The sequence below is a fragment of the Rhinolophus ferrumequinum genome, chromosome 6 (assembly GCF_004115265.2).
Source record: "Rhinolophus ferrumequinum isolate MPI-CBG mRhiFer1 chromosome 6, mRhiFer1_v1.p, whole genome shotgun sequence".
NCBI classification, from domain to species: domain Eukaryota; kingdom Metazoa; phylum Chordata; class Mammalia; order Chiroptera; family Rhinolophidae; genus Rhinolophus; species Rhinolophus ferrumequinum.
In genome coordinates this window covers 4699789-4723926 of record NC_046289.1, presented here as the reverse complement: position 1 = coordinate 4723926, position 24138 = coordinate 4699789, and the positions used below count along the sequence as shown (strand labels likewise).

The 24138-nt window shown below is 58.6% G+C and overlaps 1 protein-coding gene across 6 annotated transcripts in view; it reads right to left on the bottom strand.

The window, feature by feature from the left end:
• Window positions 1–24138, bottom strand: part of CCDC85C (coiled-coil domain containing 85C) — a 74470-nt gene that overhangs the window by 2207 nt on the left and 48125 nt on the right. For 2 of the 6 annotated variants that reach the window (XM_033107721.1, XM_033107725.1), the window contains exons 2-5: window positions 15406–15479; window positions 8611–8646; window positions 6463–6498; window positions 4819–4926 (exon numbers count right to left, since the gene is read on the bottom strand). In XM_033107721.1, coding sequence (XP_032963612.1) covers window positions 4819–4926; window positions 6463–6498; window positions 8611–8646; window positions 15406–15479 — 254 coding nt within the window. The remainder of the gene's footprint in view (window positions 1–4818; window positions 4927–6462; window positions 6499–8610; window positions 8647–15405; window positions 15480–24138) is intronic. The other 4 variants (XM_033107723.1, XM_033107726.1, XM_033107722.1 and 1 more) reach the window with 3 other exon arrangements.

The window sequence follows — 24138 nt, the reverse complement described above, 5'->3', positions numbered from 1 at the left end:
CAGAACACATGGAAGGAAGCACGTGCCACTGAGGGCAGAGACGCACAAAGGTCACCGGCAAACGCCAGGTGGCTGGACTCCGAAGCCCCTCACACTCTCCACGCCACCCAGTGGGTGATTCAACTCCATTCCACCCCCAGGACTGAGTCTCTTCCAGGCCCGAACCCTGCCTCCCAGCCCTGTGCAGCCACCTGGCCACCTAATTCAGCAAACACTCTAACTGGTAACTCGCACATCAGCCTTGGGGCGGGGGGTGGGGAGGACGAGCCAGGCGAGGAGGGGAGCCAGACTCCCAGCACCCCATCCGCCTACGGCAGAGGCCGAGTGTCTGCCCAGGGCCTTCCAGTTTCTCCCAATAAGGGTCACTGGCCTAAGTACCCAGGGTGCCTTAGGTTGCAGGGGGACCCGGGACTCAGGGCCCCACTGAAGGAACCCACAGACAAGGCGGCCTGGAGGGTGGAACCCCAGGGGCCAAGAGGAGCCAGCAGGTCAGAAGACGCTGGGAGAGGACCTAAGGGGAACCGGACAGAAACATCCAGAGTGCCCCAGGGAGCTGGTGAGCACTGATCAGGGATAAGTCCTCCAAGCCGGGGTTCTCGGAGGCCCTGCCCTCTCTGAGTCTCTGTTTGCTTCGCATCAGTGGGCCCCATGACTCCTCCAGCGTCTGGGCAGATGTGGTGAGCTTGGCTAAGGATCCCGCCCATCCAGGCTGCGCTGTGCAGAAACCATCATGGCCCCAGAACCTTCTGTCCAGCAGCCAAGGCCCCTGCACTCTCCTTATCTGCCTGCCCGGCCCACACCTGTTTCCAGGGCCTCCACAGAGGCCGGGGCCCACAGCCTTGGGGTCAGGGAAAGCTGGGCTTGGGCAAGGCTCTGCTGGCTGTGACTTGAGGCAGGACCCCCGACCACGCTGCCTGGGTTCCCTCATCTGGACAACAGAAAGGGTCCCTATGTCCCAGGGTGTGTGCAGAACCCTGGGACGCTGCCCAATGGCTGTTCCCCTAACTTCACCCCAGGCTGCCCAGCCCCTGGTGCCCAGGCCAGGTATGTCATGTGGGGGAACCAAAAAGACCTGGGGACTCTGGGGGAGCTGGCAGCAGGTGGAAAGCAGGCCACACACATAGGTGCACTACATGAGGCAGAAGGCTGCACTCCCCTCACTGGCCAGGAGGGGGCGACAGCCACACACGTACTGCCAGAGTGCCTGGCCCTTGCCACCTCCGGACTCCTGTTCCATCTGTACCTGGGGCTCCCTGATCTGCCTGCTCTGTAGAGAGCTGACTCCGGGAGCAAAGGCAGGAGGAAGCCAGGAGTGGCCGGGGAAGGCTGTGCGACGGAGCCCTTTCCTGGCCCGCCTCACCAGGCTGCCAGTGAGAGTGTGGCCACGGTATCCTGCAAAAGAAGCCACCACTGGACAAATAATACGTACAAGGAGCAATGGCATGTAGTCAGGACTGCCACCTCATGGCCAGTCCCCATGAGGTGACAAGCACAGCTCACCGGAAGGCCTCCTCATGGTGGGGCGGGCCACAGAGTAGACAATGGGCTACTCCTGCTTCCTCTGTCCACTGAGTGGTTAACAGGACCTTCTAGGCAGATGCTACGTTTTTACATCCCAATTTTACAGGTGATGAGGGTGAGTTTGGATGACTTGCCAACGCCAAACAGCTGGTAAACAATGGGGCTGGGCCTCGAACCCGAGCCTGTAGGACTCCAGGGTTGATGCCAAAAGTGGGGAGACCAGCATATACCCAAGAACTAAAAACCTATGTCCCCACAAATACCTGTCCAGGAGTGTACACAGCAACACTAGTCACATACAAAACATGGAAACAACCCAAATGCGTAGCAATGGTAAACAGATACACAAAATGTGCGTCCACACAGTGCATTATTATTCGACAGTAAAAGGGAGTGAAGCCCTGATCCATGGACCTCGAAGACACTGCTACAGTGAAAGAAGCCAGTCACAAAGCACCGGTCGTTTATCAGAGGACTCCTTGTATGTGAAATGTCCAGAATAGGCAAACCTGTAGGGGCAGAACGTCCACTAGCGGTTGCCAGAGCTGGGAGGAGGGAGAATGCGGAAGGATGGCTTATGGGTACGGGGTTCTTTGGGGAGTGATGAAATGATCCCATGATGATTGCACAAACCTGGGAATACTCTAAAAACCACTGAATTGTATGCTGAAAAATAAAGTTAATTGATAAAACAGTGGGGAGACCAGCTTCCCTGGGGAGCTGTCAAAAAGCCTTGACGTCCTCGCAGAAGGCTGATGGGTACAAACCTCCTCCCTCTGCTGACAGCTCCTCCCATGGGGCCCTGAGTCCAGAGTCCAGCCGGGGTCCTCCTGCAGCCCAAGGCAGAAGCCCTGTACCCTGCCCCACAGCCACCTGGGCTAGTGACCCTCGTGGGGGAGAAGCTGCGGGCTCCCTGGGCAGACACTCAGCCTCTGACATAGGGGGGCAGGGGGGAGCGAAGTGGGTAGGTATGGAGGTGGGGATACTGGGGACAGCCAGCCTGGCAGGGACGGCGTGTCCCCATCACAGAGGGTCACCTGTTTCCCCTGGGGACCCTCTGACTCATGGACTGTCTGCCCTTGCCATCCCCTGGGATCTACAGGCAGCTTTACAGAGGACGTGCCCAGGTGTGGAAGAGCCTATGCCCCCGGCAGCGTCCAAGCCACACAAAGAGGGTCCTGCCACACAAGCCCTCAGTCTCCCTATGGACCCACGTGCCAGACGCAGGCTCTCCAGGACCCAGCAAGGGCTTGGGACCTAGGAACATCCTGGCCTCAGCCTCCACCTCGGCCCTGGCCCCTTCCTGCCACCTCAGCAGCCTTTACGGCTGCCCTTCCCACAAGACACCCGACCCTCTCTACCCACCCCAGGGACCAGCCCCCAGCCTCAGTAGAACCTCATGCTGGCTCCTGGCCCCCAGGCACTACCTGGGCGACCCTGACAATCCACCCCGCACCCGTGGGCCACGGCTCCCTCTGCTCCCATCCTGTAGGCCTGGCCCATCACAGCAGGCAGCCGGTTTCACAGCACTGAGAGGGCTTCGGGACACAGCACGCCATCGCTGTGAGCCATTAGGGTTCCCACAGGCGATCAGAACGAATGAGGGGGGCAGGGGGAATGAAGGAGTGGAGGAGCCACCCCTGCGGGCGTCACCAGCATCTCAGGGCCCTTCCTCATGAAACAACAGGAACCTCATTTGGCCACAGGCTCCTGGATAAATATTTGGATTATCTGCTGTCAGCGGGTCTTGCACAGCGTCAGCAGCTACATTCCTGGAGAAGGTGCGAGGGCCTCAGAAGAGAAACAGACGCTCGGCCAGCAGCCAGCGCTGCACCACCCACGTCTGCCAGCGCCAGGACCAGCCAGGCTTTGCTCATCGTCCTCGCTGGCCGGGGCGAAGGGGAGACGGCAGGACCAGGACCCTGGGCCGAGAGTCCAGGCCCACCTGCCCACCTTGCAGGTGACCCCTGGCCAGCCCTGTTCCATGGGGACAGTCAGGGTCCCTGCCTTGCTGTGGCCTGTGTGTGTGGAGAGCTTCCTGCCCGGCACTGCATATAGCAGACACTCAATACACTGGTCATTCTTGTTACAATCATCTTAGAGCTCAGAGAGCTCATAGGCAGTGGTGTTTAGCATATTCACAGATTCGTGCCATCGTCACAAGAGAACATTTCCATCTCTCCCAAAAGAAACCCCGCACCTGTTAGTGATCCCTCCACACTCTGCCCACATCCAGCCCCTGGCATTCACTCGTGTGTTCTCTGCCCCTAGAGATCTACCGTGTTTCCCCGAAAATAAGACCTAGCTGGACAATCAGCTCTAATGTGTCTTTTGGAGCAAAACTTAATATAAGATCTGGTGTTATGTTATGTTATGTTATGTTATGTTATGTTATGTTATGTTATGTTTGTTATGTTATAACTGGTCTTATAGTAAAATAAGACCCAGTATTACATTATATTATATTTATTATATTATATTATATTATACCTGGTCTTATAGTAAAGTAAGGCTGGGTCTTATACTAATTTTTGCTCCAAAAAACGCATTAGAGCTGATTGTCCGGCTAGGTCTTATTTTAGGGGAAACACGGTATGTATTGTACACAGCATGTCAGGTATGATGGAGGCATTTACCCCCAGGGAGCAGTCCGGAGCTGGCTGCCCACTTGGCAGAGAGCTGGCCCCACGCCACCCCTTCCTTTCCCATCAGGGCAGGTCAGAGCCCAGGATAACCCGCTGTGGATAACTGAAGTACACAATCCATATACGTGAGCTCCTCCCCACCCTCAGTTACAAGGCCTGGGGTAGTGACCCCATATACATACACGCAGCCCCAGCTCAAGCTCCAGCGCCAGCCGGCATCCTGTCCCCACTGCCCCAGGAGTGACACATGCTACAGCGTTGCACAGCGGCACGGTAGCCGGGCCTGAGCAGCCGAACACTGCCCTGCGCTGCCCTAATGTCAGCCAGAGTTGGTCCTCCACCTCTAACCACCAAAATGAGCCCTTAAGTCTCTGAGGGCCAGTCAAGGAGCCCAGGCCCCTCCCTGGGAGGGTGCAGGAAGAAGGCAGGGGAGTGAGGAAGGCCAGACCTTGACCTGCTACCCTCCCCTGACCTGGAAGCACCTGGGACAGAAACCAAGGGTCCCAAACCCGGTTTGGCCAGAGACTGTCCACGGGCCCAGGCAGGTCACTAGCCAGTCTGAGCCTCACCCTTCCACCGAAACGTGGCCCAAGAATTCCAGAGGCGCCAGGTCCACATGGGAGCACTGGGAGCCTGGGATGGGGGCACTTACGTTCTGCAGGGAGTCCTGGTAGGAGGGGGGCAGGCTGGCGAGCTGGGACTCCGAGTGGTACGGGGAGAAGCCTTTCCGCAGCGTCCGGTACTCTCCAGAGCCTGCCTGCTGCAGAGGAGAGTGGGGGTGAGAGGTCAGATGTGAGGGGCCAGGACTGTGCCCCGTCAGGACCAGGAACAGCTGCCCCACCACCACCACCACCAAACGAGACACTCCTACCAGGGCCTCCGAGCTGCTCCCTCCCTCATGGCTGTGGTCTGCTCTGCCACCTGCTTGGACCCCCGCCCATGCACCCTCCCTCTCTCCCCCCACCCTGCTGTAGCCCACTCCATCCCATCCCTGTGGGTGCCATGAGCCACGGGCCTTCCTTTTGCTCCCCACTGTGTGTTGTACTCATGCTGGCTGAACAGCTGAAAAAACAGGTGAGTGAATGAGGGTGTGGATCTCGCCCCTTGACCTTCATTCCTCTGCTCCAGCACCCCCCACTTGGATTCCCCACACCCCTTCTCCAGCCCTGGGGCATATCCACAGGAAAGCCTCCCCACCTCCCATGGGTGCTGGGGCTCCCTACAGTGCTCTGCTCAGGGGTTCCATTAGCCTCCAGCGTCGGACAGGAGCTCTGAAATGTGGGCCCTGGGTCTCACCCCTGTCTCCTCAGGAACCAGTGCAAGCTGGGCTCATAGCTAATGCCCAGTGCGTACTTGGCAAGGGCAGAGAGGGAGGCCGGAGTGAATGAGTGTATGAGCAATGAGTGAGGGAGTGAACGAATGAATGAATACACAGATTTGGTCTTAGGTGGTTTCCTTCAGGGCAAAGCAACCCAACTCCCCAGCCCCAGAAGCTAGGGCTGGGGGCTGACACCCAGAGCGGACCCAGGGGTCACACTCAGTCCTGTACAGGCCTCCTGGTCTAGCTGAGAAGCCACAAGCACACTTTTCTACTTCAAAGGAACTGAGGGAACTCTGCTGGGCAGACAAAATGCAGGGGAATGTCCGTCCCATAAATCAGCAGGCTATAGAGTCACCCAAACAAACCCTGGAGGGGAGGAGGCCAGCTGGGGCAGGGCAAGGGCGGGGGCAGGGCTGGGGCACAGGTAAGGGCAGGACCAGGGCAGGGCCAGGGGTAAAGGGGGAACAGGCTGGGACCGGGCTGGGGCTGGGAGCCCCTCCTGCTGCTCATCACCCTCTCATGGTGGCCCCCAAAGTGTGGCAAGGTCTTACCAGGTAGACCTTGGGCACGGCCCAAGAACTGAACATGGGGCGGCTGTGCCCCTCACCAGGCTGTGCCTGGGTGAGCCGGGGGCACGACAGCCCACACTACCTCAGTCCCCCTGGCCCAGCCAGGGCTCCGATCAGGGTGAGCCCCCTGCCACTGGACACCAAAAAGAGAAAGAGGCCGCAACCCCTGCCCCTCCCACGCAGCACTCACTCAGCCCCCCACCCCCATGCACATCCCCATTCGTGGGGTGCTGTGCTTCCTGGGGGGTCCCTCCCAGTTCCATAAGAGGCAAAAATCCCGAGCCAAGTTATTTTCCCGGCCAGGTCTCTATGAGGGCTACAAAATCTTCCCCAACAGAGAGTACACTGGGTAGCAAACCCAGACACACTGAACGTCCACACCCAGTGATACAGGACGCCCACCTACCTGTTCTCTGACACCATTCTGCAGGAACACTCCTACCTGCGGTGCGCAGAGAAAGTTAAAAGACCAAATGTAAGGCGCAGCCGAGCCCAACACACACACACACACACACACACACAGCCACAAGGCCAGGGATTTGGGCCGCTGCTCTCCCCCACCAGCCCCTGGACCAGGACAGCTGGGCACTGCCCTGCTCTTAGGCACACACCGTTCTGCCCTGGGCGGAATCTCACCTCCTCCCAGCTTCTCTGGCCCTGGACCAAGCGGATGCCGAGGCAGCCCACAGCCCACAGCTCACGGCTGCTCCCAAAACACTGCTTGGTGTCGTCTCCTCCCTCCCCCAGACAGCTCCCTGGGAGGAGGTGTGTGGGGGGGGGGGGGAGTTTCTTAATTAGCAACATGCAGTCCCCACCCTCGCCTCCAGCGATCATCTATAAACATTTGCATGTCCACAGAACTTCATTAGCAAACCTCAAAGCTGGCAGTGGGGGCGGGGGAGGCACAATCTCTCATTAGGGGCAACGTGACTAGTGACTAATGACGCATCGAAATGAGGAGCCATAATTGCACTTAAACCCAAATTAAAAATCCTGGTGTTTGCCTGTTGGTGCCCTGGAAGAAAGAAGTCACCAGGTTTTCATTGCTGAGGGAAGGGAGCTCACGCTGCCTTCGGGGCGGCTGGGCCTGCACCTCGGGGCATGGGGGCACTGCCGCTCCCCAGGGAAGACACCTGCCCACCTGCAGTCTCCCTAACTACCGCTGGAGAAGGGCCTGGCACACACAGCGGGGGCTGAAACAGGGTTTCCCGAATCCGTAAAAGAGAAGGTAACAAGATCCAGCGCTGCACACACAGCACTGCCCTTCTACTCTGTCCAGTCCCCACCTCCCAAGGCCAGCGAGAGTTCTAGTCCCTGAAGGGGAGACCCAGGAGGCTGCAGGGCCCCCCAGTCCACTGTTAGGACGCCCAGGCTTTGTCCTGGGCCGTGACCAACGCTCAGAGCTGGCTGGCCACGGATTCCACAGGCCAACTCCAGCCTCTCTGGGCCTCTGTGGTGCTATGGGCGTGCCACTACCTTTCCTGGGGGACACCCCTGGATACAGCTCGGAACCCTGTCAGAAGGTGCTGAACAGAAACAGGCCAAGGGCAGGACACAGAGAAAAGGAGGCCATACCCACCTCCCTGGTCTGGACACTGGGGCTCCTTGTCTGGGGGGCCAGCAGCTGTGGGCTGGTCCCCTTTCAGGGTTTGCTCAGGGACAGCCATTCCCACCCCTCCTTCCTGCTCCCAAAGGGCTTTTGGGCCCATGAATAGGACGTCTGCTGGAGCAGTTTCCTGCTCAAGAAGGACCTACTGTTGCCTCCAGCACCTGACCGCAGGAGGGGCTCGAGGGTGAGCAGTGACACTGGTGCCCAGTATCCCTGCCCAGTGGCCTGTCCACAGGTGTCTGTCTGCTCCAACTGTCAAACCCAGGCCCCTGGGCCAATTTGCATGCAGTGACCAGGGGCAGTACCCGCTCAGAGGGGGCCAGGCCAGCGACTCAGCCCGTGGGCCCTCCTGGTGCAGGGAGGGGTGAGCGTCTCAGAACAGGGCTTGTGACACTTACTAGTCCTGCTTTCCAAAACCTTAACACACCTACCTCCTGGGGGGGCGGGGGGCAGGGGAACAGGCAGGGCTGCGGGGAGGGGAGGGAGCTGAGCAGAGCCCCAGGGGCTCTTCCTTCCCCAGGCAGCCCCAAGGACCTTGCTCACCTCAGGGGCCTGGGCCAGCCGGCAGCCACCACTAAGTCAAGCGGCCTTGGCAAACCCCTCCTCCCAGCTTGTACCTCAGGGTTCTCACCGCACAGTGGGAACCACAGCGACTAAGCCTGCTGACCTCCCAAGTGGGGCGGGTCCAGTGAGTGGGTGAGAAGAACCTGCTCTTTTCCTGTCGTTTTGTTACACTGGAAATTGACAGCAGCTCAGAGATAGGGCAGGTCCCAGGAAGACTCTAAAGGCAGGACCAGGGCACCCTGGGTGGTGGTCAGCTCCCAGGAAGGGACAGGAAGGGCCCAAGTGAGGGGACCCCGAGCAGACAGAGCAGCACACAGCACTCAGAGCAGCCCCGCCCCACCCCAAACACCACTGCACACCAGTCCCACCCAGCGGCTCTACCTGAAGCCAGCTTCTCTGGACGCAGGGCTGGGGCAGCTGCAAGGGAAGACGAGCAGTGTCACCCACCAAAAGCCATTCACGCCCCTTACCGGTCCCCCTACCCTGGACACCTTGGCCGGAGTGGTGTTACCACACCTCAAACTGGGGTGGCAGGTCCCAAACACACCTCCCAGGAGCCCCCCATTTTTAAAAATCCACATTTCACAAGGACTGACAGCATCTGCCACACCCTGGCGCAGGGCACCTACCCCCTTGGCAGCCCTCCCTAAGGCTCACCAGAATGCAGGTGTCGTTCAGCAGAAAAGCAGCCCTTCTGAGGGGCTGCGGTGGGGTGCATGGGCCTGGAGACACCCCCAGATCCCAGCCAGCTGGGAGAGGCCAGGTCCGGACGCACTCCCTCTGGCCTCTGCTCTGTCCTCAAGGTCCTCACCGAGCAGACCGGTGCCAACCAGATTCACTTCCTTTTTTCTCTTTAATTTTAAGAGAACTCATTTGCAGGCCGTTATGCACCTGGCGATGGGCCCCGCGGGTTCTTCCTAATAAGTCCTCCGATTAGGCAGTGGAGATCCCACGTGTGGTGACTGTGTGGCTAATATCACTTATCCACCGCTGGCACTGCTCCCCTACTCCCCACGCAATTTCTGGCCCCAAGTCCCATTTTTCAAACTCGGTGTGTGCACGGCTCAGGACCTGGAGCGGTGACTGACAGGTAGCATGTGGACCAGGCCTCGTCCATCACAATGACCGCAGCACCTCACGGTCCCACGGAGGAAGGAGGTGGGCACAGATGTGCAGCTGCAAACACCATCGTGGCTGGATGTGTCTGAGCAGCCCACCCACTTCTCACGTCTCTGCTTGCACATAAATTGGGGTCTCAAAGGACACGGCTGCCGGATGGCCCACAGGCGAGATCACGGTGCCTGATCCATAAGCATCACCACTGGCCAGCCCCGGTCCTCGGTATTTTCCATGATTTGCCCTTTAATCCCGGGGCAGGCACCACTAGTGTCCTCATTTTGCACATGGGAAAACTGAGGCACAGAGAGGCTAAGCCACTAGCCCAATGCCACCCAGCTGGTAAGATGGCACTTCAGGAATTTGAACCTGACCCTCTGGCTTAGAGACCTGGGCTTGGCCTCATGCCATGCTGACTCTCCCCCAGTGTGTGGTCACAGAGGCCACCGGTTAAGCCTTTGGTAGAGGGGCAGTGGTGGAATTCCTACTCCATTCCCACCCATGTTGCTAGACTGACCTTCCGCTCGGGTACTGGAAAGAGGGTTCCCTCCTGGGCTGCAGGAGGGGCTGGACAGGTTCGAAGGTTCTGCTAACGAGGCACTTAAAGCCCTGTGGAGACCACACTGCCCGTGACTGCCCGGGGCGGGGACACGATGGCCTAGCCCAGACACCAAATGGGCAGGGCAGGGACGGCCCAGACCTTGTCGCCAAGGCAAAATGTCACAGAAGACCCCAGCAAGCTGAACCGCCACAGAAGAAACGCCATGGGGCCAGCATGTCCAGAGGGCTTGGGCAAGGGGGCCCACGCATCAGAATAGCCTGTCTTCCTCAGGGACTCAGGAAACCCAATAGGGGCGTCGGCGATGGGCTTAGCTGGTAGCAGCCTGGATGGTTCAAAACTCAGACAAAGGACAAACAGGAGCGGTTCATCTGGGGATAGGCCAGTCCAAGACACTGGCCGGTGGGCACAGTCTGCCAGACCTTGAAATTTTCCGGGTCCTGGGACCAGGAAAAGGTGAGAAGGTCAGCCCCGGCCCAGGGCATTCCCCAGGTGCCGGGTTCCATTCAGGGCCGCACGCAGTGTGCTGGACTCACCATCATCCCTGCCTTACAGGTAAGAAAACCAAGGTACCAGGACACACGGACTTTCACCGAAAGCCACACAGCAGGGAAAGCCACTTTCTTATACGATCAGGCCAATGGCAGCACCGCTGCAGGCTGAACCGTGTCCCCCCTCCCCACTCGTAGGTTGGTGTCCTTTCCCCGAGGACCTCAGAATGTGACCTGTGTGGAGATGGGTCTTCACAGACGTGATCACGTGAAAGTGAGGTCCTCAGGGTGGACTCTAATCCAGCATGACTGGTGTCCTCATAGAAAGGGGCCACTGGGACACTACATACAGAAGGAAGACGTTTCGACACAGGGAGGAGATGGGCGTCTACACGCCAAGGAGAGGGGCCTGGGACAGACCCTTCCTTCCCGGGCCTCAGAGGGAAGCAACCCTGCCTTCACCTTGGCCTTCTGCCCCTGGAACCAGGAGAGAATACAGTTCACTCCTCTCAACTGCCCAGCGTGTGGTTCTTTGTTACGGCAGCCCTCGCAAACAAACAGTCACCCATGCCAGGAAATCCCGCTCCACCAGGCCTCAGTTTCCCTATCTGTGCTTGGTGTAAATCCTGGGGTCACTTCCAACTTGAGTGTTCAGCCCCCCCAACTGTGGCACGACAGGATGGGGGAAAGAGCAGACAGGGGTGAGGAGGAGGGGGCAGGCAGGCGGGGGGCTGTTCAGGCACTGGCCTGGACCAATGCCTGCACTGCCCTCCCCCAGATGGCCGCCTGCTTGCCCGGTGTGACACAGCATCGCAAGCTCCGCGTGCTTTTGTAAAGCTGGCTTCTGGGCTCACACAGAGGCTTCATTTATCGGCGCAGCAGGGGAGTTAACTGAGGGAAAGACAGGGCGGAGGCCAGGCATCAATTATCGCCGCCCCCTCCCCAGGCCAGCCGGGCCCAGAGAAGCCACAGGAAAACACTAACGTGTATGGGGGCTTGAGATGAATCATCGCAGAGGAAGCAGCTGTGCTGATGAAATTTTTAAAGCCGACAAGAGAAAGAAAACACGAACTGCAATACAGTAACTTAGTCTGTGAACACTCTGGCACAGTTTTAATTAAAGCTATTTGGGAGTTAAATAGTGGCCGTGGGGGGAAGAGGTGGGGCAGTGGGAAGCGGGAATCCGCAGAGGCTCGCCGTCCTCCCACCCAAACCCCAAAGCCACATCCCCTTAAGACAGTTCAAAGAATACTAATGCTCTCCCTGACTTTTCGCCAACAAGCAGATTCCCCACTTTGCACAGAGCTGGAGGTTTCTGTGCAATTTGATTTCAATGACAAGACTTAAACGCTAGAATCATAAAAATCTCACAAGCCAGAGCTCATGAGGCCAAGGCCAGAATCCCACCCTTTCAAGATTCCCAAATATGTTCATCCGTCACTTGATTACCTCCAAATATGATACACTCACTACCTTATAAAGCAGCTCTCCAATGGTTGAACAGACCTTCCTCATTCTGGGCAAGAACCAGCCTCCCCTCTTGACTTTAGACTCTGGGTGGGGGGCAGCCAGGGGCTCCCCAAGATGCATCCACCCAGTCCAGCTATGCTGAGCATTGGAGGTTTGACCACTCAGACCCTGCAGCCCAGTCCTTGAGTAGCTGACAGTCCAGCAGGGGTGAGGGCCAGGCTCCCCAGTGGAGGATCTCACTACGCCACCAGCAGAACAGGCAGCCCACGGGGCTGAGAGCACAGAGCATGAACAAAGCCTCTTGGAGGTGGTTGAGAAGGCTGTTGGCAGGAGGTCACACCTGAGCTGGGAGCCCATGACTTGCGAGAGTCCAGGAGGAAGAAGGTTAAACAAACTCCATCTTCCCTGGACGCCGCTAGAAAAAGGCCAGTACTCTCCCCATGGGCCAAGCCCTGACCATGGGGCTTGCACCCGCTCTGCTGTCCTCCAGCAGCCCCTTGTACACGTGAGTCCTACTGGCCAGGAAAGGAGGTGGTCAGGCAGGGACAAGAGTGAGACTGGACAGCAGGCTCCCTGATGGCAGGCTCTGCCTGGTCACCCCTGGATCCCCAGAGCCATGCATATAGCAAGTGACCAATTACAGTACTGAGTGAGTGTCCATTTTACAGGTGAGTAAACGGATGCTGGGGAACAGGAAGTGGCTTGAGGATTCTTATAAGGCTGGTGCCATCTGAGCCACCCCAGGAATCCAAAGGCAAGCAAGGTGTGAACTGTCACCAGGAAGCCCAGGGACGGGGGTGGCCCTTCTCTCACTGTCTCTCTGCCTCTCTCTCCTCCTGCAGGGCTCAGAACAGCCGTGCTCTCCAAGGCCAGCAACGCCCACCCACCTGCAACAGTGAGTGGCAGGGCAGCAGGAGCCCCGTGGGTGACCCTGGAGACACTTGGCCAATGCCACTGGCTCCTGAGTGCTTGTGCCAGACGAGGGCAGTGGGCTCGCAATGCTCAGGCCTGAGCGGCACAGCGCATGGCGGCCGACTTCCTGGGCTGCTGGGTGTAGCTGACGCCGGCCCCCTGAGACACCCTGGGCAAGGCCCCAGCCCACCAGCAAAGTCCCTGCCGAGGAAGAGACGAGGAAGCAGAGCTGGGTGGCTACCCCCATGACACACGCAAGCACCCATAGCTGCCACCAGAGCAGCTCAGCTTCACCAGGCTTCATTCAAGGAGAAGGAAAAGCTCTACAGAAATAAGACGCTGGAAGCTTCCATACTGTTTGGCCTCTGAATTCCCAGCACTTCTCCTGTTCTGGCAATGCACGGAGAAAACCGTGTCCTTGCCCCTAAGTCCCAACCTAACTTAGCAAGCCTGGGTCCGGGCAAGGGTCCACTTGCCCCCATCTGACCATGTCTGTGCCCAGCGTGCCTGGCCCAGGCGTGGGCACAGGTGGGGGACAGAACCCTAGCGCTGCTGCCTTCAGGCCGAGGCCCAAGTCTGATCCCTGGGAGCAGTCGGAGCAGGCTGGGGAGGTAGAGGGTCTGGGCAGAGCCACCTGTGCCCAGGCGGCTGCCGTCCCCCTGTGCCACAGCCTCCCGTCACTGCCCCACCCACAGCAGGAAAGGGGCCCCTGTCCACCTCCACCTCTGCATATGCTGGCGTGGGGCAAAGGGGCACATTGATTGGGGGGGGCTCCCTTGGGAAGCAGGGAGTGCACAGCAAGGAAAAGAAAGAGCTGCCACTCTGCAACCTACGCGTGTGCACGTTTTCCTCAAGCCCCAGTCCACCACCTGGAGCCGGTGGCGTGTGTTTTCCCAAAGGGACATTGTGGTCCAGGACAGCAGGGCGATGGGATCAGGGACACTCCATCCTTGTGGAAACAGGGCCACAAGCAATGTTCTGATGGACGACGGAACGTGACTGCAGACAGCACCCCAAACCAGCGCTTGGTTCTCATCCCGCTTCTCCCAGGACCAACGGGACAGAGAACGAGCAGACCGGAGATACTCGCATGGCCGCCGACCCCACCGGCCTGAGGCTTCGGCTACCAGACGTGGTCCTGGCCTCATGCCGCTGCACAGTGGCTGGGGCGGATCTCTCCCCCACTCGCTGGCCTGGCACCTGCTCCCGAGCCCTACTGCTGCCCCGCCACCCCCGTTCCCCTATGTCACTTCCGCCCACAGCTCCCACAGCCCAGCCCAGCCCACACCCCTCTTTAGCAACCATGACCAGCCCAGGTCGGGCCCACGTGGAACATTGGATCTAAGGAGCCCCAGCCCACACAGCCAGGTGAGACCCCGGCTCCTCCCGGCTCTTCCAGCCCCAGGGAGTCAGCCAGACTTGTGGCCAAGCCATTCCACCATGAGGGACCTTAAACCCCATCACAAAGTTATAAAACCAGCCCTATAATGCAATGCCTGCCTGGCTCTGCACCGGAGCACGGTGGGGAGGGGCGGAGCGGCCATGGGAGTGAGGAATGAGGGCAACCCAAACCTGCACCCTGTATTCTGCAGAGCTGTGGGAACTGTCCACGTGGCCTGAGCAGGGACAAGGGGGCCGGGGGGGCCAGCAGCCACCCAGCGGGCAGAGGGTGCCTCTGGCTCCCTGAGAAGGGCAGTGGCGCCAAGCCCAATGGTTGCCCAGCAACTGGGGCCAAGCAGCTGAGCCTTCCCTGGGGCTGGTTCCCAGAGACATGCTGTGGGCATCCCAGCTGGCCAGCAGCTTATGGACCAGGGGTGTGGCAAGGGAGGGAGAGGGGAGATTAAGCCAGGGATGGGCACAAGGGAGAGAGGCTACAGGGGCCGGCCACGCCAACGGACCCCGACCCCAGCCTCCATCACTGCCCCACCCACAGCAGGAAAGGCCCCTGGTGCCTACAGTCATGCCCCCACCACGCTCCAGCCGCACTGCCGGGCCCTGCCTCTCACCCTGCACTACCTCCCTGCTGCATGCCCTCTGCATGCCCTCATCGCCTAGTCTCCAACCCGCTGTCCCTGTGCTGGGGACGTGCTGAGGATGAGACGTGGCCTCATCTGTCTGTGGGCACCAGTCAGGCCCAGGAGGGAGGAAGATGGACCCCAGCCCAGAGAGGCCTGGGTGCGGCAGGGGCAGGGAGGGCTCCGTGTGGGTCTCCCTCAGAGGGACGCGTGCCAGCCCACATCCGAGCTTGGATTCACCCAGCTGCTAGAAGGGCAAACAAAGCAGCCTATTACTTCAGCAATTGTGTGTCTGTACCATCTCTGGTACAGGTTCAGTGTGGCCCCCAAGGAGCTCGCAGACCACTGGGGGACAGAGAGTGAAAAGACGTGATGCAGGGTACCCCAGAAGCAGTGAGCAAGGGTTAGGTGACGGTGTTCCAGGAGATGGCTTGGGATGGGAGTGGCGGGGCGGGTGGGAGGTTACGAGTGTGAAGGGGGAAGGGAGCCCAGGTGAGCTGGGCCAGGGTGGGCACAGAAGCCAGGGGTGGGCACCCAGAGGTGGGTGGAGGGCTCATATTGGCCCTTGCGTGCAACAGACACGGTCCTCCAAGTCCACCCCCAGCAGGCCTACCTGTGCGGGGAGCTTGTCCCCCTCCAGCAGCTTCACCTTGGTCTCCAGTTGTCTGATGTAAGTGGATGAGGGATCTGTAATGACACAAGACGGGGGACACATTAACCATCAGACTTGGTCTCCAGTGGGAGAGTTGCCCTCCCACACGTCCTCTGCAGAAAGGAGGGGTTCCCTCGCCAGCTTGTCCTGGACCAATTCCTTCCGCCTCCGCAATGCTTCGGGTCCTCTTAAATACTCCCCTGATGGGACCCTCGCAACCAGGGGCAGAGCACCCCAGGGTCCAGGGTCCAGCAGGAGAAACTGAGGCTCCTCAGCATGCTAACTCAGCCCCTGATGTCCTCGGCCTGCACCGCGCCTGATGTGCAGGAACTTCTACAGTCAGTGGAGGAGGCACATATGGCAGGTAAGCCTCCACCTTCCTCCCAACTCTTACCAATGAGAACCGCCAGACGCTGGACCACCACGCACTCGTGGGAATAATGAAGCACCTGCCCACCGCCAGCGCACGGCCGGCACCACCCAATGAGCCCAGCCTCTTGGCATCTTCCCAGATGGCAGGGATGTCATGCCCCTGCCCCACTGGTGCCCTGTAGGACTGGGGCGGCAGCAGTTCTCCCCCCAGAACGCCGGGCATGACCTTCCTGCACCAGGGGTTGGCCACGGACCCAGGAATTCCTGCCCTTCGGCTAGGCTGTCCCCGAGGCCGCCCCCAGTTAGAAGAGGCAGCTTTCCTGCATGGGTGCCCGTTTGCCCCTTGACCTGCCTCACTTTGTTCCCTAAGCACATGGAAGGACCCTCAGGAGCCCTGCCCAGCCAGCCCCAGACCAGGCCCACGAGCATTTGCGTTTTTAAGCATCAGGCCCAGCCCTGGGAAGGAATGGGTGGCAGCTGGCCCCAACCACTCACTTCTGGGGAATGACACCCCGATTCCAGTCCACACCAGTCACCTCTCAGGAATGCAGAGCCTTCTAGAAAGGGAGAACAGTGGCCCCCTGCAGCCTACCCCACCTTCAGCCCCAGGGATGACACTGATAACGACAGGCCAGCTCGGCCGGGGAGCCCTTCTGGGGGCTGGGGGCTCCCACACCAGCCTCACCTCACCCCAGCTCTGGAGAGCCAGCCCCCTTTGACAGCTGAGGAATCAAGGTTCCAGGTGAAGCGGCGTGTTTACAGCACAATGCACAGCGTGGCAGAGGTGGGACTGGACCCTAGACAGAGACTCCAAGGGCCCCCCCACTGGGACCCTGTGCACACTCGCCATGCTGGGCAGATGCACGTGCCCAGGCCTGGGTGGCCACAGCTGTAAGAAGGCCTTGCTCACACCCTTCTTTGGCCCGTGGTCACTACAGTCCAGACTGCCTCCAGCCTCAGTTTACTCACTAGTCACCCAAAATTGACAAGCAGTTCTCCATTCCTTCCCACAGCCCATCCATGCAAACAGGCCTGATGGAAAAGGCCTCGGTGTCCAGAGTTTGCTGAGCCCCCCTGAGCACAGGGAAGGAGAAGGGGTATGCCCGGGGCTCCCCAACCTGTCTGTCCCCTGCATGCTGTTAGCAGGGGGGTTCCCTGGAATGCCAGCTGGAAACCAGTAGACAAGATAAACCGAAGACGGTCCCAGCTCTCTTATCCGTACAAGTTAAGGCAAGGAGGCCCCAGTGTGGTCTCCCTCTAGGTGGGGTTGGTGGGGGAGGGGTGGACCCACTCCCCACCCCATGTGACATATGGCAGCCCCTGCAGTAGGCAATGTCTCCATTTTCCAGATGAGGAGGCCACGAGAAATGCAGGGTCCCCACTTGCTGGTGTGTGAGCAGGAGGGCCCAGGCCCAGCCTTCCTGCTCCTATCCCCACCAGCCAGGCCCACCCCTGACGGTCAGCACTCAGGACACCAAGTGTCTGGCCGCCCTGAGCAAAACTGACAGCACCGCACCATTGAGGGGAGCTGGCAGAGGCTCCCAGAAAGGAGCTGTCCACTAGCAGAGAGATCTTGGTGACAAATAAAAAATTCAAATGACACAAAAAAAAAAAAAAGAAAAAAAGAAAAGAAAGGAGCCGCAATACTTGGTCAAGCCTCTCTCATTATTGCCCAATCCTTGGGGGTGGCCGCAAGCCCTGCTCACCGCAGCTCCCACCACGGGCTAGGCCTGCCAGGCACAGCCGCACTCAGGAGAGGGACCAGCCACTGTGTGCGACAACAGCCCACGCACGGTCACTAACTCACGCACTCAGCCTTTCAGAAGGTGGACACAATGCCGACCCAGTCTCCTGGCAGAGCGTGTTGCCTCTCTGCCATTTCTATGGGCGGAGTCGGGCTCCCAGCAGTTCCCTTCTCGGTTAGACTGCAGTTGGAGCCACAGACTGCGATGGAGTCAGCAGACCCGCTGACCGGCTCAGCACCCTCAGTGGGCAGCGAGCAGGCCGGACACGCCACTGCTCCTGTCTGAGGCAGCCTTTCCCTCAGCCACAGCAGGTCCAACACCCAGCTCCCAGTACAGCCGTGAGGAGAAGAGTGGTGACAGACGCAGTACCGGGAAAGGACCCAGGCCATCTCACATTCCACAAATGACCCAAAAACACCCAACCGCCCACCGCCAGTGCCAGACCTCAGGGCCCACAGGCCACAGCCCACAGGCCACTGTCCTCCCGAGTGGGCCACACGTGGGCACAGACCACAGGCCATGTCTATGGCCCCAGACCAAGGACTGGGCCCTGCTCCACCTGTCTGTCTGGGTTTACCCCAAAACCCAAGAGGCTACAGAAAACAAAGCACACTTTATAGACCACTGGGGTTGTGGTTTTCTTTTGAGTTTCAAAAGAACAATATGAGAGTCTTAAAATATTTTAATTTGTCCAGTAATTCCAACGGAATCCATCCAAAAGAATTAATTCTAATAATGGAGCATGCAGACAGTGTCACAGTGGCCAAAACTGGAAATAACGATGTGTCCAACAAGACAGACACTCCGCCATCATTCAAATGACGTTTAGGAAGAGTCTCTCTGCTAAACAATGTGGGAAAACACTTAAATGCCAGTGGAAAGAACTGGACACAAAATTATATGTGTAATTGCTGCTACATTTTAAAAATTGATGCATTGAAATAACGTCAGGAGAGGGCACCTGGAAATACTGACAGCAGCAGGGCTCACGTGGAGGAAAGGGTGATTTTTAAAATTTAATTCACACCATTTCCTGTTAATTTTCACATAATCTACTTTGAGAATAGGGAGAAATCTTTCTTGTATAAAAAAGGAGAATTAATTATTGCACCTTCACATTGCAGACCCACCCACTGACATCACTGAAGCTTTTAATCCAAGGGAGGCAGAAGGGTGGCTGGGAGGGCAGCCCAGATAGCGGGCTCAACCAGCCACCCTCCGGCCCCTTCTCCCAGCTCCGGTCTGGGGGCCTTTCCACAGCTCCAGCCGACCCCCAGCCCTCCCATTCCTGCAGTTTATCAGGATTCAAGGCTGCCTCCTGCAAGTCCCGGAGAAGCCTCCTCTGCCACGCCGGACCCTGACCACACACTCAGCTGCCCAAACCAGACCCTGCACACTGCCAGGACCCAGGGAGCAGGGCATCTGGTCACCCGTGGGACAGAGCAGGAAAGAATGAGAGGTGGAGCGTGAGGGGGCGGGGGGGCAGGAGGGCAGGAGCCGCTGGGGAGAGGCCTGGCTCCCAGGGAGCACGATCCTTCCCAGCAGCCTCAGGCAACGTGCGATGCCACCGGCGCCTCTGAGCCCCAGCCTCTTGGAGACGAGTGTGTAATTAAATTAATCCCAAGGTTCGCATAATGAGGGAGGAGCGGAGGGGGAGGGAAGCGTCCTTTCCCGGCTTCACTGCTTGTGAGGAAAACGAGGGAGCTGACCAGGAAAGGGACTCCAGGCTGGACTGGCCAAGGCGACCCCTCCCCCTTCCTCTGGCCCCTCCTGGGCCCACTAGACCAATTCTGGGTGACTCACGATTCAGCTTCCATCTGGGGCAAGGGGTGGGGGGCTCCCTGCAACATTCTCACTTCCGGGACCCAGAATATCAGCCCTTGCTTTGTCCCTCCTCGCAGATCCTCTGTGTACCCCATGGTGTGGGGGGTGGTCACCAGCCTGCAGTCTGTGAGCCCCTCCCTCCCCACGGGCACTGTTTGTCTCCCTCCCAGGAGCCCGGTGCTCGGCACTGGCGCTAACCATCAGACGACCCTGCCTTCTCGGGAGCTGTGAGGCCAGGCCGGTCCCATCTCCCCTCCTGGCCTGGCTTCCTCCCTGGCTCGGCAGTGTTGGCCAAGCCTCCCTCACCTTCAGTCCACACCGTAAAAATTTGGGAGCCCGAAGTCACATCTGATCACCCCTGTAGTCTCACTACTCAGCTCACACCTAGCTCACTGCTCGGCACATAGTAGGTCTTTGGAAAAAACCTGAGGACCTAGCAGGAATTCATCCTGCTGGGTGGGTCGGACCAGTTTCCTGGAGGAGTCAGCTTTCAGCTACAATGAGAGGAAGGCACATCAGCCCGTGACAGGGACGGGAGGTCCTCAGACCCCACTCGCCAGCTCTGCACACGCTGTCGAGGGCAGACCTTGCTACGAGCTGACATCCTAGTTTGGGTGAGACAGGACTCAAGCACAAGCAGGTTAGTGGGAGGGGACCGTCCCCAGCCCAGCTGGGGGGTGGGGAAGTCAGGCAGGGTGGGGAAGAATGAGAGGGGTGTCAATCCACTGGGGAGCTCTGGGGTCTCAGCGTTACTCGCCTGCCCAAGGGCTCACTGGTGGGGTGCTCCCAATGGGAGGTGCGACTGATACTGAAGCCCTGCCCACCTGGAGAGCTGACAGGAAAAGCGCCCAGGCGGAGCTGCGGGTGTTGGCAGGTGAAGTGAGTAGTGGGCCCGGAAGTGGCAAGTGCCTCGGGCATCTGGGCAGGGTGCCAACAGTCTGCCACTGTTCAGGAGAAAGTACGATTGTCCCTGTCTGCATAGGAAGAAGTATAGGCTGATGGGGGTGGGGGGGTCACAGTGACACTAGTGACACTCGGGGCCTGACTCTCTAGCTACTGCCCCGTCCAGGGTCCCTGCCAGCCCTGCCTCCCTTCCAGCCCCCTCCCACTGAGCAGGGTCCCTGAAAGGCCTTGGGGACAGGCGGGCTTTGTGGCAGGTCATTAGCAGGACGCAGCAGCCATACCACGCCTTAGGCCTCCTCCGTGAGGGCTCTGCCGGGAGATGGCTGACTCCTCCACAGGGCTGCTCAGCTGATTAAATTCCCTTCTCTTTCCACTTCATTAACGGGGCCGGCGGTGGCATCAGGGCCAATGGCTCCGTGGGGTGGAAGGGCCTCATTAAACAGAAGCACCCTCCTCATTCCAGGGGTCCATGCCCTCTCTGTCCCAGGAATGAAAACGGCTCAGACAGCATCTGCTTTCTCGGCTTCTCTCCTTTCTCCCCTGTCCAGGATGCATCCCCGAGGGGCAGGAAGTGCCCGCACATACCTACGGTCATGTGAGGGTCGTGGAAATCAAAATGGAGCAGGGCAGGGCAGGGAGACGCCCCCACTCTGCACCAGTGCCCCCTGTTGGTGGCGCCATTGTGCCTGACACGGGCAAGCTGCTCCTCCCACAGGTCACCTCAGACCCCTCCCCACCATGGGGAGGCACTGCCATCCCCACCGGCACAGAAAGGAGGTGCAGCCATGCGCTGAGGACCAACCACAGGGAGCTCTGACCAGCTCCAGGCACCAGGGACACTGCTATGGTCGGAATGTTTGTTTCCCCCCAAAATCCATGTGTTGAAACCAAATGCCCACTGTGATGGTGTTAGGTGGGGCCTTTGGGGAGTGATTAGGTCACGAGGGTGGAGTCCACAGCAGTGAGATTAGTGCACTGATAAAAAGAGACCCCAGGGAGCTTTCATCCCTCCCACCAACTGCGGACACAGTAGGGAGACACCATCTATGAACCAGGAAGCGGGCCCTCACCAGACACTGAATCTGCCAGCGTGCTGATTTGAGACTCTCAGCCTCCAGCACGATGAGAAATAAATATCTATTGTTTATAAGGCCCCCAGTTTGTGGCATTCTGTTGTAGCAGCCGGAACAGACTCCATCATAGAGCAAGAGCAGGTCATTGCAGCAAGAACCACTGATAACTAACAATCAAACAAACTCACAGACTCAGGTAACAGCATGGTGGTTACCAGAGGGAAAGGGGGGATGGGGAAGGGCTTGGGAAGGGTAAAGGAGGTCACATATATGGTGATGGAAGAATATTTGACTTTGGGTGGTAAACAGCGCAATGGGCAGATGATGCATTATAGAATTGTACACTTGAAACCTCCATAATTTTATTAACCAATGTCACGCCAATAAATTTTTAAAAATTTAAAAAACAAAGAACCATTGATAACCATGCACACGTGGTGAGCACCAGCGGTGGTTCCTTACACACACGGGTCCTCATCTCTCCTCACTGGGCGCAGGCCATCGGCCCCCGGTTCACAGATGAAAAAAACTGAGGCTCAGGGGGGTGAAGATGGTGTGGACCAGGCCGTGGTACAGCGGCCTCCTCCTCCTGGCCACCTTCCTTCCCTCTGGCTCAGTGCAGCCCTGAGCCCAAGATGGCAGCAAAGGCCACGCTCCCTGCAGTACACAGTCCTACTGGAAAATGACCGGTCCTTGGCTGGTACTCGGTCCCCTGGCAGCTGCTGCCCACCCACCCTGCCCACAGGCCAGGCTCGGCAGGCCTGGGAGCTGAGCGTTCTGCTGCCCTCGCCTCTGACCCACGAGCATGTCCAGGCCTCCCTCAGCGAGGCCCAGGACACGAATCCAGCGGAGTCTGCAAATGGTCCTGTCTTCTCAAAGGACGTGGAGGAGGCTCCATCCCAAGGCCCCCCTACTCCCTGGACCCCGGGCAGTTCTAAAGCATTGAATTCTTGCAAAGCAGAACCCAGCACTGGAAAGGAGAGTTGCCAATTTCATGACAATCCAGGCTTCCAGTGGGGTGTGAGTTCCCCATCACTAGGGGGAAGCAAGGAGAGGCTGAATGGCCTCTGTGTAGGCATCATCTGCTGGATGGAGCCCCTGGATCACTGAAGGTTCCCAATGTAGGTGTGAGGAGGGCACGGGAAGTTGCTTGCCGACCTCAGTGCAGATGCACTCACACTGCCACCCTGCAAGCCTCCCAGGGACCCTGTCAGGTGGGCAGAGAAAAAGGATGTTGAGAGTGAACAGGTCTGCCCAAGGTCACAGAGCTGGGCACCAGCAGAACCAGTGTCACACATGCTTGTCCAAGGACCTGGCCCCCTACTTAGAGGGTCTCTCAGCCTAATGAAAGAGCTGTAGGACTAAACACATTTGCTGAAGGGCAAAGAGTAAAGAGGTACAGCAAGTGCTGATGGGGAGAAATCAGGGACTCCTTCCTGAAGGAGGCGGCATCTGAACTAAGCACTGAAGAGCAAGCAGGACTCTGACAGGCAGACAATGGGGTGGGGATGGAAGGCAAGTACAAGATTAGGGCACAGCGTGAGCAAAGGCACGGAGGTGGGACTGTGACAGGCAGGTTCGGGTACACCTGAGCCGTTAGCATCTGCCTCCTGGCACACATCGCAGCTCCGGGAGGTGCAGGCTGAATGTGAGACAGGTATTATTTATGGATGAAGGCGAGAGGGCGGGGAGAGGCATATCAGGGGAGCATCGGGTTCCTGTGAGGACGCCTGTCAGGGGTGGCAGCCCTGAGCTGGGCAGGTTGACAGGTCCGGGCACATTGGCCCCCACCGTTCCTTCCTCCAGCCTGGCCTGCCCACCTGGGCTGCCCAAAGGGGTCTGCAGGGTGGTACAGGCAACTCAGTGATGACTTCCGGAGCCCTGGGCCTGGGACAGTTTTCACGTCCACACAGGGCACTGAGAAGGCCACCTTCTTTGCCATTCGCACACACAAACTTTCCTGAGCACCTTCGTGTGCCAGCAGACACTTGAGGAAAACCCTGAACCTCCCGTCACCACAGACAATCCTCACCTCCGGCTGGTGAGGTAGGTCCTGCTACTACTCTGCCTGCTTCTTGGAGAGGAGCCTGAGTCTCAGACAGGTTAAGTAGCAAGGCCAAAGTCACACAGTGAAAACACTGCCTGGCTCACAGATGTCCAAACGGCCGGCATCCCGCCCCTCCCATGTTCCCACCTCCACGCCCGGAGACGTGGGATCATGGAAACCTCGAATGCCACTGAACAATGAAATGGAACAGCCGTGACTGGAGCCCCACCCTCTCCATCCCGAGTCCACAGAGGAAAAAAAATTAATGGGCACCGAGAAAAACAAATGATTGCATTAATGAAAACTGGGCTCTCTCCAAGCGGGCCGCGCAGCCTCCCCTGATAAGGTTCATGGCTGTCCCTTGGCTGCCATCTGCCCCTTTGTGTGCTGCAGGAGCCGCTCTGGGGATCCCCACGGATCAGCGCCTTGGCCATTCTGAGCCGCAGGGGTGCCAAACACTTAATTCCAGGGCAAGACACGAGGCTTCCAGAACTGCACTGAAATCTCGAGGGAGCAACAAAACAGGAAGCCGGGTCCCAATCGGCTCATTTAGAACGAGCCCCGGGTTGGATCCGCCTGGTAGCCTCCGGTATTCTCTCACCAAAAACTCACGCTCCTTGCTATGGCTTGGGAAGCCTGACAAGCCAAACCAAGGCCGTGTCATTGTTTCAAACCAGAGAGAAAGGGGAAAAACAGAACTTCTCCTGTGCCTTCAATTCTCACAGAAATT